Raw genomic sequence first — 13,075 nt, forward strand, 5'->3', positions numbered from 1 at the left:
GGGTAGGTTTCGTATTGTGTTAATATTTGGATGTTAAAGTGCTTCAGAAGTAAAACATTAAATATAAACGAGACTGTTATATTGGCCTTATTGGGTAGGTTTCGTATTGTGTTGATATTTGGATGTTAAAATACCCCAGAAGTAAGACATAAATAGACTGGGTAGTGTTTCGATTACAAGGATGAGAACATATTGATATTTATCTTACTGTACAGGTTTCGTATTGTGTTAATATTTGGATGTTAAAATGCCCCAGAAGTAAGACATAAATAGACTGGGTAGTGTTTCGATTACAAGGATGAGAACATATCGATATTTATCTTACTGTACAGGTTTCGTATGTTAGTAAAATATAAATCTCAAGCAAGTAAGAAAATTCTGAGAACACCCACATGAGTAGTAGCGTCACGAAATGAAATACAAGCTAGAAACGCAAACCACTTCGTGATCTCAGCATAAACAATTACCCCACGCTTTCAACAGAGAAATGCTCAGAACGAAATATTCTATAGTGAAGTACCAAATAAATACAAAACCTAGAGCATATATGACTATCTTAGATATTGCATTGACAAGGGAAGGTCAGCAGAACCATGTTAGGACGTCAACTACATCTCACCTACGCAGATTGTCGCTACTGTCGTTACCAAAGTACGCAGACTAAACACGTCCAATCACAAGATGTTTACTAAAGTGCTACACACACACATCCTGTTTAACTTTGCGTAAGATAATTCACAAAAGTCTTACTCAATATGCTAACATGTTAAACACATCTCGCTGAACTGTGCATAAGATAATTCATAGAGGTCTTGATTATACGGAGAAGCATAAAACACATAACGAAGTCTGGCAACTTTGACAAGAAACGGATGATTTGTGATCGAATACGAGATGATAATAAAGTTTTTTTCGTCGGGCTTTATTGTCGCCATAGGTTTCTAATATACTGGAAAATTTGAAGTTCACAATAAAGCAAAGACGAACTTTTATTATGCAAAATTAAATTCTAACAGTTTTTGGTAGGACGCCGTTTATGTCGACCGCAACATTTTATAAACCATAGAGAATGAAACCGGTGCTCCTGCTGTCTCCTATAACAACGTATCTGTTGAGTCACTTGACCAACACACGTTTAGGGACTTCTATACGCTTGGTTTGTTTAACCGTGAAAAGTTCGTCATGATATAAAACTTGAGAAAACTGGGGACACCCGACGTTTCTTTAGTAATTATTGATTAAATATAAATAACGTATTAATTGTTTAATTTGACGTAAACTAATGGAATATGAAGAGAGAGAATAACTGAACTAGGAAATTACTCTTCTATACTTGTCATATAAAACTGTCTAATTAGTTGAGACATCACTTTCAAATATTCGGTCCTCACAAAATTGTTTCGAATATTGCCCAGTCTTCTAGTTTAGGTAATTTGCCTTATGTTAGTTCAGGTTCTGACTTTCCGAACGTTCACTAACTTGACAACCTCACTTAAAAAAGGAAGAAAATGTAACAAAAACACACGTAATTCACTGTTCCACAGCCCATTTTAAAATATATCGCCATATTGGTTTTTCACACAATTTAATAATCTCTTGTTTAAGAGGATGTTCAGATAGAGAAGACTGCACTTGATTATAGTTTTCTGTAGACTGCATTAACCTTAGAAGTTTTTGGATGATGTTTCGAGCTGCTAGCACATTTTACTTGCGACACGGTAGTTTGATAGTTACTGTTTTCAATTCAATCAAGAAAAAATTTATGCACATTTTAAATTTCCGATTTTTTTCACGTTTATTGAAATTTTTTTGTAGTTGCTTGTTTGTATGGATTAATTTACCTTTTATTCTAAAAGTCAATGAAACTCAATTTATTTATTACTTTTCATAAATGAAAAATCAACAACAAAATTAATTACCACTGTTATTTTCTAAGTGTGCTTTTCGATGATTTTTTTCTATTTTTACTAATATTGTCAGTATTTCTACTTCCAGACTATTAATCTGGAACTTTGCCGTGATCCAGAATTATCTGGGGGTTAGCTGTAATGTGGACGCAATGAATGAAGAGTAGTTTGTAAATACTTTTCAGTAAATGATAACCAAATATATATCTATTTTATCTTGTTTCCTACATATTAAGAATTCTGTTGATTTATATACGTAATTCTAAGTCTGACTGGTTCGAGGTTCTGTACTCTCTTGTTTTTTTTTCCATTTTACAGAAACGAGTTTCCAACAGCAAGGTCTATTTATCAAACATCTTGGAACACCTGATTGACAAAAACCGGACAGCATGTGCCTCCGTACATCTTCATTAGAAAGACTCTTTTTTTATTTCCTGTTCTAAGAACTTGCTAATTAGGAAAGATCACGTGGTCACCATCTGTCATGATTTATCAACTACTACATTGACAGCGACTGATGGATGGGATCTTTAGGGAATCTTCGTGCAAAAGTGGTCTTTTAAGCACTAGAAATATAATCTACTAATGCGCAGTTAGAAGCATACAGAATGTTTAATTAATTAATTTATAAGTCTTAGGTTAGTTTATAAGATGGGTTAAAATTTTACTGGCGATGTACCATTGATGAGATTTGGCTGATGGGGGGCCCAACCACTTCTGGTTTGGTTGATGGAAACTTTAGTGGATCTGGATATTCAGATTTCTGGATGAATACTACAGAAGTTGATGTGGTGAAGATCAGTTTTCACCATCCTGCCCTTGCTGTGATTCTTGCCTTTTTTAGTGTAGCTACTGTATTTGGGAACGTTTTGGTTATGGTTGCTGTAGCTAAAGAACAATACCTCCACATTGTTACTAACTATTTCATTGCCTCATTGGCCACGGCTGACTGCTTGGTTGGGGCTTTAGTCATGCCATTCAGTGCGATTCACGAAGTCATGAACAAACACTGGATTTTCGGTCAAGTATGGTGTGACTTGTGGCATTCCTTCGATGTACTGGCCAGCACAGCGTCAATTCTTAACCTTTGTGTGATTTCTCTTGATCGGTACTGGGCCATTACTGATCCCATCAGCTACCCTAGGAAGATGACTCCGGCCAAAGCGGGGGTGTTGATAGCTTTGGTGTGGGTGTGCTCGGCTTTGATCTCCTTCCCTGCCATCGCCTGGTGGCATGCTGCAATGACGTATCCTCCGCATCCGCATCAGTGTCTCTTCACGGATGATATAGGATATCTGGTGTTTTCTTCTACAATTTCTTTTTATCTGCCTCTCACTGTCATGGTATTTACTTATTGTCGCATTTACCGTGCAGCCATGGAGCAAAAGCGTAGTCTGAAAATGGGCACCAAGCTGATATATTCATGTAATGGAGAACAATCCACTGCGCTGACGCTCCGAATCCACCGAGGTGGGGTGTTTGAACCGGGAACGTACAAAGCTATGTATGCTGGTGGATTAAGTACCATGACTTCGAATGAAGAGTGCTCAGAGAAGACTTCTTTAAGAGTATCAGCCCGTCATGCCAAGAGCTTCTCTATTAGCCGGAAACTTGCCAAGCTTGCCAAAGAGCGGAAAGCAGCCAAAACACTGGCAATAGTGATGGGTGTTTTTATTTTATGCTGGCTTCCATTTTTCGTTACAAACATACTGATGGGAATATGTGGTGAAAGCTGTGTCATGAAGCCTGACCTGGTCTTCTCCACTGTCACCTGGCTAGGTTGGATCAATTCTGGAATGAACCCAGTGATTTATGCTTGTTGGAGTCGCGACTTTAAACGTGCATTCACCAAAATATTGTGTGTATGCTGCCCAAGGTACTTGAAACGAAGGGAACAACATAGAACTCGATACAGAAAAAACGCTAGAGAAGAAATTCAGTTATCTAGCTTCCGATGTGGTAGAAACAGTGAGATGTCGGATGCAACTGTGTTGTAAAATCTTGATCTCCACTAAAGCCAGTTACATTTTGGTGGGCCTGTGGTGATCTATGGATCTAAATCATTAGGTGTAAAGAGTACAGAGATGTTATCGCGTATCTTGGCTTCAGTGTTATTTATTTAGCTAAAGCTGTCAATGTGCTTTATATATAAAACTTGCTTGCTTCATGAACTAAAGCGTGTGTGGGCAAATTAAAAACATGTGACTCAGGGATCAATGAAAGACTGATAAAAATTAATGAGCTCTGAAATCAGATCAGCACTTGACCTGTGGTCCGAAGAATCAGTAGGAGAGCATCGTAAGACTCTTTGCTTAGAAATAGTTCCTTGTAATAAAGTTTGACTGAATGAGAGGGAGACGAAGATTATAAAACACTAGTCTTTGTAGCTCCGGTTTTTCATGATTTAGTCGATACATGTTTTTTTTTCTCTAATAATTATTTGTGAAGCAGATGAACTTCTATATTAATTTTATATTTCCAATATAAAAAAAAAAACTTGAAATACACAACTTACAATTTTACTTATACAGTTTTTTTGTTTAGGTATTGTACTTCCTGCAGTAATTATAATGCTATACCTGTTGAACTGAATTGATAGAAACGTTGCTCACGTAATAATGAATGTCATTCACTAACTCACATCGTTCATTTGATTCATATATGTATCATAGCTTCACAAACCGGCACTGAGAGAATGATTACATCTGTAATAATATCATTACATGCCGTAAAACACAAAATTACTCTAGGTTGTCCTTTTTTTTTAATGTGAAATGTATTATTGTCAACATTGTGAGTGTATGAATTCTACAGTCCGTTGATCTAGTATTTATTGTAAACTTATATAAAAGTCCCTGGTAATTTAAATGCGTATAACTATTTTCTAGTCTGTTACTTAGATTGGTAAAGTGTACAATATCCTAAACGATTACTGAGAAACTACAACGTCTACATATCCAATATTTCAAGCTCCTAATTAATATTCAGGAGATACACCTGTAAATTATTGTTGTGAGAGTATAAATTTTATAGGAGCCCTTCGATTTAGTGTTATGAGAGTGTATATTGTATAGGAGCCCCTCGATTTAGTGTTGTGAGAGTGTATATTGTATAGGAGCCCCTCGATTTAGTGTTGTGAGAGTGTATATTCTAAGAATTTTGTAACTTATTATTTTGATGGTAGAATATCTAAGAATTCTATGATTTATCTAGAAATTTCCAATTTTGCAACATCTAAGTATAATATGACATCAGGTGTGAATATACGCAGCTTTCTGTGTTAAATTCCTAAGTATCTACCGAACTTTCCATTATAATAGACAAATATCTTCGTTGTATTCAGTGAGTATATTGAGATATTAAAGAAATATGGATCTGCTTAATGGTTCTGCAGTGTTTTATCTCAGCAAAATACACTATATGTCTCAATATTCCTGATTCACGAAGCAGGACAAATTTTACACTGTATTCTAACAATAAATCATTTTACGAAACACCCAAGACAACTGTAACGTTGTATACATTTTGAAGTTCATTTATATCATTGTAAAGCTGTACAGTGTATGGGCTATATCTAACGCTATGTCCGCCGTAGAGGTAGTATATTCCGACGTTAATCTAAGTCCCAATGCCTAAACCATACAGCACTTACTGAGATACATCAGGCCGTTAAATAAAGTGTTGTGAAGGTGAATATCTGGAATGGTTCCCAAACAATGCACGTTGGTCGTTCAAAACAATTCACACGTGACGATATTCTTCAAATAATTCTTTCATATTATAAATTAGGTAAATTAGTCAAACTGAGAAACAAGCAAGCAATTACCCCGAGCGTCGCATAGCTCGCGTATGAGTTAATTGATACCTGAAACCTCCTGTGTTTTAATATTTTATAGTTTCTGGCGTCATGTGATCGGTAGAACGGGGTTTTACATTCGCATATAAAGGTACAATAAACCATGTAAATGATTACTCCTGGGTTATATAACCATAAATTATTTTATCAGTAACATAGCCTGAATATATTTTCTATTCATTTCTTATAAAAACATTACTTCGGCCCATTAACTGCGGAAATTAAAACATCAATATTTCAATCTGCACATATATATATATTGATCACAAATTATGGTTTTAACCAACGACAGTATGCATGTAGGAACATTTGTTTCTTTGTACAGACAGAAAAGGAGTTACTTGAAAAGCAACAGGATTAGAAATAATGTGCAATAGAAATGATCAATGTCTTTTGAATCTGATTTTGGTCTTAGTGTTCAGCACAAATATGTGTTTTTTTCTTGCTATCTAGTATGTAGAATTTAAATACAGTATATGTTTACCAACGCAATCTTGGAAAACGTTAATATAGAAGGCCCGGTGGTTAAGGCGCTTGACTCGCAATCTGAGGGTCGCGGGTTCGAATCCCGTTCCCACCAAAATGCTCGCCCTTTTAGTCATTGGGGCGTTATAATGTGAGAGTCAATCCCACTATTCGTTGGTAAAATAGTAGCCCAAGAGTTGGTGATGAGAGGTGATGACTAGCTGCCCTCCCCCTAGTCTTTCATTGTTAAATTAGGGCCGACTAGCGCAGATAGCCCTCGTGTAGCTTTGCACGAAATTCCAAACAAAACAAACAATCAATATAGAAATAGCCATATTTAAACAGCAACTTTACGTTTTTAGTATAAATGCTCAGAACTCAATAATCATTTATCTAGAGAAGCAGTCAATCACTCTTTCACTCCCATTGATATTGTTTCTTCTCTGTGTACGTTCCATCCACTTTACTAAATTGTTCACTTCAGGAACTAGCTCCACATCGGGTAATGGCTTTTAACTTTGCAATCTGAATAATAAAATAACCTCATGGTTATGCAAAAGGTTTATGTATTTCAAAAGTCCTTTGTAGAGGGATGATTTATCCACATTTTTTAACCCTTAATATTTATGTAATTATTATTGTGTTTTTTCGGTAGGATCTATTTCAATCGGATCTTTGCATTTTAAAGAACAACTTACTCTACTTGGCAGATATATTCTGAAACTAAATAATTTTTTTTTGCAAAAGTAACACACGATGTGAATCGCTTCACTATCTAAATGCAACATTTTTTATTGATAAGTTTCTTAAATGTCAACTTAAAAGTGATATCTTATCTCTCTGTTTCTGTATTCTATGATGGTTTTGGTTGTTGGAGTTAATAACATATACACAAAATCGTTTCTCTATGGATTAAAGGCTGAGGTTTTAGCTATAACTTTCCATATTTATATCGTATAATAGATTAATTTATTTTAGTTGTACATATGTCACAGTCTTAACTTTCACTGCGGTTGGTTGAAACAATGCTGGTATTTGTTTACAAGTTTACGGAAATTATGCTCTCGATTTGAAAACCGATTGAAAATTCTCTGGTTGTCTGATGTACATTTGGTAAGTTCACATTGTAAGACGTAACAAAACACTTGGTATGTTAAATCTGGATATTGTACAAGTCAGAGCTCAGCCTTATCTCAGTATGCCGTAGAACATCTCTTGTATTATGGTTGTAGAACTTTTATTAACGCTGCACATCATTTAAGTTTATTAGGTAGACACAATCTTTTAGGTTAGATATGACATTGAACAAAACTCTTAAATAACACGTAACTGGATGTAAATCAGATAAATATGAGTGCGAGGGAAGACTACTGCCATGTCACCAAGAGCGAGGGAAGACTACTGCCATGTCACCAAGAGCAAGGGAATACTACTGTCATGTCACCAAGAGCGTGGGAAGACTGCTGTCATATCACCAAGAGCGAGGGAATACTACTGTCATGTCACCAAGAGTGAGGGTATACTACTGTCATGTCACCAAGAGCGAGGGAAGACTACTGCCATGTTACCAAGAGCGAAAGAATACTACTGTCAGGTCACCAAGAGCGAGGGAAAACTAATGTCATATCACCAAGAGCGAGGGAATACTACTGTCATGCCACCAAGAGCGAGAGAATACTACTGTCATGTCACTAAGAGCCATCAAAGGTACAAACGTATTTACCTCGATCGTTCTGGGTCGTTCTCAGCGGATGTACTGTAGTTATTGCTAAAGTTTAAATGTTATAATAGCTTCGTACATTATCACAACGTCGTTATATTGATAAACAGTACAGTTAATATTATTTATTAAAATGTTCAATTAATTATCAGTTTTGATAAACCTATGTAAAATATAATTTTATGTAGCATAATGCCAATGAGGCTTTAGCAAGTTTGTGATGGTATAGAAGATTGTTTGGTTTAAATATTAGTGATTAATTTCTATTTTATGGGTGAATATTTTATCATTTTCAAGTTTTGTTATAATAAGAGTTAAAAGCAGACGATTGTCGAAGCTTTTGTTAATAACTAACTGGTGTAGAGAATATAGAAAGTGGCCAGACGATTATGTAATAACGATATAAATAGCGTGAGACGAGCGGGAAGCAGCATACAGACATTATTAGACAGGTTAAGGCAAAGAGAAGGTGTGAAGTTAAGTAACATAAAAGTGATAGGCCTAACGACTGACTCAGCCTAACGTTGGATACATATATTAGAGTGAAATTAACAGTGGAAAAAAAGAAAGAAGAAAAAAATAAGTTTATTCCGTTAAAGCGAAATTCTCAAGTAATTGAATCAGCCTAAGTGCACTTTGACAAAAGGAACATAAGATCTTCAGAAGAAAGAAGACCACAATCGTAAGTGAATCACACCGGACTAATATTGCGATAGTATTAGAGAAAATAGTTCGGCTTTTCAACTGAGATTCTAAAGTAATTGAACAGGTGTAAGTGGACTTTTGACAAGAAGGGGAGAACTATACATATACTGATATAACGTTTACGACATGCTTATATTATCTATAGTGTGAACACTTTATTGTACGCACGTTTAACCTGTTCCTAATATACATATTTTATGAAAACAAGTAAAGTGTGTGCTGTTTATTCATCATTGAATTTATCGCTAACAAGTCACAGACACCTACTGTAGAAGAATCCTAAGCCCAACAATTACGTAGTATATATTTATACTGTTAAGAAATAAAAATAATTTATTTCGACAGTTGGCAAAAAACAAAACCAGAACCCATATACTTATATAATATTATTTTTTAAAATCTAACAAATTCTTGGATTTACGAAATACCGAAAGTGTCGCTCTCATTGTGACTGTACCATTTATTATTATTTTTAGAACATCGTGTGATTCGGTTTATTGGATGATGATAAAATGATTTATAAGCCACAACCATCTGAAAGAGTTAATGAGTTGCTCATATTCTGGGAATTATAGTTTCACTCACATTGTTACTGCCCCCCAGTGGCACAACGGTATGTCTGCAGACTTACAACGCTAGAAACCGGGTTTCGATACCCGTGGTAGGCAGAGCACAGATAACCCATTGTGTAGCTTTGTGCATAAATTCAAACAAAAAAAACAACACATTATTACTTTCGTAGTGGTTGTGAAGTGTCAATTTCATTTTCCGTGTGTTAAACACCAATTGATCTTACCTGCAAAGAAGTTTTAGCGTGAAAAGTATTTGTATGTATAAATATATATACATTAGTTTGCTGTTCTTCACAGAAGCCATATTCTCGAAAATAAAATGAGAAGTAGAATAAATGGCGTTAGGAAGTAGGAAAACGTAAGTTATGAATAAGTAGAGTAAGTAAGAAAAGCCAGATGGTACGCAAGAGGAGGTGGTGTTCTACATAACAGTTTAGGCCATGCCTCACTAAAAAACACCAGTACAAGGAGTAAACATCTGTGACCACGAACTGAAGGAAAACTAGGCCGAGAAACAAGCATGACTACGTATAAGAAAACCTGAATACACTGAAAACAAGGATAAAGGCAAGTGAAAGATAAAGACACTTTTATTTTAATGTAAACTTGGCTCACATAGGGTGTGTGAAATCAAAGCACATATGCGCATTAAACCGTCACGGGTTTTCGCTTAAGTGAATTAGTTTATACAGACTGGTCGTACGATCCATTAAAATTGATACACAATTAAAAACATTTCTAACATGTGGAGTCTACATGTTTCGACGTTTACCTCGTGATGATGACGTGGTAAACATCGAAACATGTAGAGTCCACATTTTAAAAATGTTTTTAATTGTGTATCGATTTTAACGTTGTGCGTTATTCATTTATTATTTTATAATAATAAAGAAATTCGCAAAAGTATACTGTGATTTTTATGAACATTGCTTTTTATTGTTTCATGTTCTTTATACTTACTTTTATATGGGAACTCCTTTGGGGTCATAAAATATTACTGTAAATCACTACTGTATTGATGCACTTGTATTGGTCTTTTATTAGTTGTTATTAATTTTATATATACTTTTATGATTTTAAGTAACGTAAACTAATCTAATTATTTACCTTGTTGATGTAGGAAATATATAAAAACTAATTTATTAATATAATTCCTAAAAGTAGAACTAAACTAATTGATATAAAAAACACAAAAACGACAAATAAGTGTAATAATGTAGCTTGAACCAATAACAAGCAGTAACAAGAATAGAACAAAACCGTATTCGTGAAAACAATCTATATCACATTTTAAATACACAGTACTATACAGTTTTGCCTCATTATGTTACATAAATTTCTCGACCTGTGACCGCAAGATTTCAACCTTTTCGGAACGTGTATTGCTTGGATATTTTGACATGCCAAGAAGTACTGTATGAAGATGTTTGTTATATCAAAAAATGTTCGAACACTCACAAAGTCAAAATATTCAAATACAATCATAATCTACATGAAAATCTCTTAGAATGATCAAACATGTTGAAAATCACATCTTATAATCATTATTTGCAAGCGCAAAAATCTTTTGTATACACAGTATTCTCTTCAAACTTATATACTTGAAATAGATGTTCAAACTGTTATTTTTCTATTCATTTCAATGAGATGCTATTTGAATTCTAACTCTGATATTGATTTTTCATCACTGATCTTGCTAGTCCCCCTTTTCAAACAAAAAATGACTTAATGTCTTCAAATTTTGAAATGAGCCTAATGAAAGAGCCAGGCAGCATTTCGTTAAGAAAAGTTAAACACGATTGACAGCTATTTATATGAGAATAAAGAGGGCACTGCAGGAATCGATATATTATAGTTACTAAAACTGTGAGCTATAAAAACTAAGAATGATAAAAACCATTGGCGATCAGATTATAGAGAAGAAGGCCAAAAGCAAAATAATGGGCACTCCAGTCATGGGAATACTAAAAGAAAAAGAGAAAAAAAGAGTTATTTACTTTAAATTGGACAGTTCTGTTAGACATGAAATTAGAGACCGACTGTGAAATACAAGAAAATGCATGTGATGAAACTTGGGAGAACAACAACAAGAGTGACATTCCTCAAATTAAAACATTTAATGACAGATTCATTTAGGCGTTTCTCTGAGACGACGAGATGGTTTTCAGAATTGCTGGTAGGGAGTTTAAGAGGTTTGTCAGTTATTTTTAAAAAAGAAAAACCAAATATAAAAAGCCAGTAATTAATTGGTATAGAATTTTCGCCTTCCACTGGTAACATTATTATTGTTTTCAATTTTTATATGAAATCTGAACTTCATTGGAAGAAACTTGGCTAAAAATAAAACCATTACACAAAATGAATAAGTAAAAGAAATGTTTTAGAATGAATAACAATTTCCAAATTTGATGAAAAAATATTATTATTTAATAGACGACGTAGGATGAATAAAATCGAATTAAAATAAAGAAAACTTAGGATGTTTTGAAATGTGATTCCCCGTGGCTCAGCGGTGAGTCTAAGGGCTTATAATGCTAGAAATTGGGTTTCAATACTCGCAGTGAGCAGAACACAGATAGCTCATTGTGTAGCAACAAAAAAGCAAATAAAAAATCTATCAAACACAGAAATTTAAAAATTAGACCAAATTACTATATTGAAATGTGGTGCTCAAGATAAAGGAATTTGAAATTAGAGAGAAAAATTAAAGATTGAGAAGAAAATACATGTTACGAATACAAAATGCACAGAAATAAATAAATAAGTCGAAATTAGACAATAAAAAAAAGATTAAGAGACAAACATAAAATATGAAGTTATGTATACTGAAGCAGACAAGCAAGAATCTCTTAAATATTATCACATCTCATAATAAGTAGTTATTTTCTCAATAAGAAGAGTCCTCCCATCCGTGAGTTTTGTTCAACGAAGTTACCCACCAAGTGAAAGGAGACAGTAAAACGCTGAATAAATTATTTCAGAAAGGAGATGCATTGACATATGTTCAATATGTCTAGGTGAAGGTCAAGAGGTGGCAAACAATTAAAAATGGGATGTTCATTGAAATGTCATTGTTAGAAGAAAACTCTGAATAAAAAACGTTGGTATATGGATCCATATGGGTGGCCCTGTCAATCGAAAATACCAGGAAACAGTTCAAATCACTGTAAAAATAAATAGCAGGTCTTTTAACCTAATGTTGACCATACAATTATTTCTTTCCGTCACATTGATTTAAAGCATATTTTATTACTCTTTAACGACACTTGTTTGTTATTCGAATTCAGTTTCTCGGTTTTACATTAAAATCAATAATGACCAATCTTATTTTGCATGACGAGAAGTAGCCATAACTTCTATTCCATCAATGATGATTTGATCAGTTCATCTTCATGAAGTAGCCTTATCAAGTAGGCGGTAGCACTGCCTATGTAGGGATGGCTCTGAGAAACATCGAAATGGTATTTTAAATATCACCTCAATAGGTCTCAGAACTTTACAATACTACACAGTGTTTATTTTATAACAATATCTATGTAATGAGTAAGTCACAAGTTCTAGGAATGTCTGTAAATATCATAGCAAAACGTTTGAATTTCTTGTTTTTCTTTCTTCTGCATCTTTTTGATTACACGATAACTCAAAAACTAAAACAATGGTGTTAAAAAATTTCATTGAGGTGACATAGTGTCAAATGGAGTATGCGCTTTTTAAAGTATTGTTAATAACTAGTAGTAATTTAAAAAAATCAAAATTCTAGTGTAAACGATGTTATCATTACCCCTTGAAGTTAGCTTTTTTACAGACATTTAATGTTCCTTTGAAAAGCTTAGGTACAGGGTAAAACAGG

The 13,075-nt window shown here is 34.2% G+C and overlaps 1 protein-coding gene across 3 annotated transcripts in view; it reads left to right on the plus strand.

The window, feature by feature from the left end:
- The window catches only part of LOC106459006 (dopamine receptor 2-like), an 83,829-nt gene that overhangs the window by 34,773 nt on the left and 35,981 nt on the right, over positions 1-13,075 (plus strand). For 2 of the 3 annotated variants that reach the window (XM_022385382.1, XM_022385381.1), the window contains exon 2: positions 2,226-5,279. The exons of the other annotated variant lie outside the window; for it this stretch is intronic. In XM_022385382.1, the coding sequence (XP_022241090.1) occupies positions 2,606-3,904 (1,299 nt within the window). In that variant the 5' untranslated portion in view covers positions 2,226-2,605 and the 3' untranslated portion in view covers positions 3,905-5,279. Of the gene's footprint in view, positions 1-2,225; positions 5,280-13,075 lie in introns of those variants that run through there. 3 annotated transcript variants of the gene reach the window in all.

This window comes from Limulus polyphemus, unplaced genomic scaffold, assembly GCF_000517525.1.
Source record: "Limulus polyphemus unplaced genomic scaffold, Limulus_polyphemus-2.1.2 Scaffold545, whole genome shotgun sequence".
Lineage (NCBI taxonomy): Eukaryota > Metazoa > Arthropoda > Merostomata > Xiphosura > Limulidae > Limulus > Limulus polyphemus.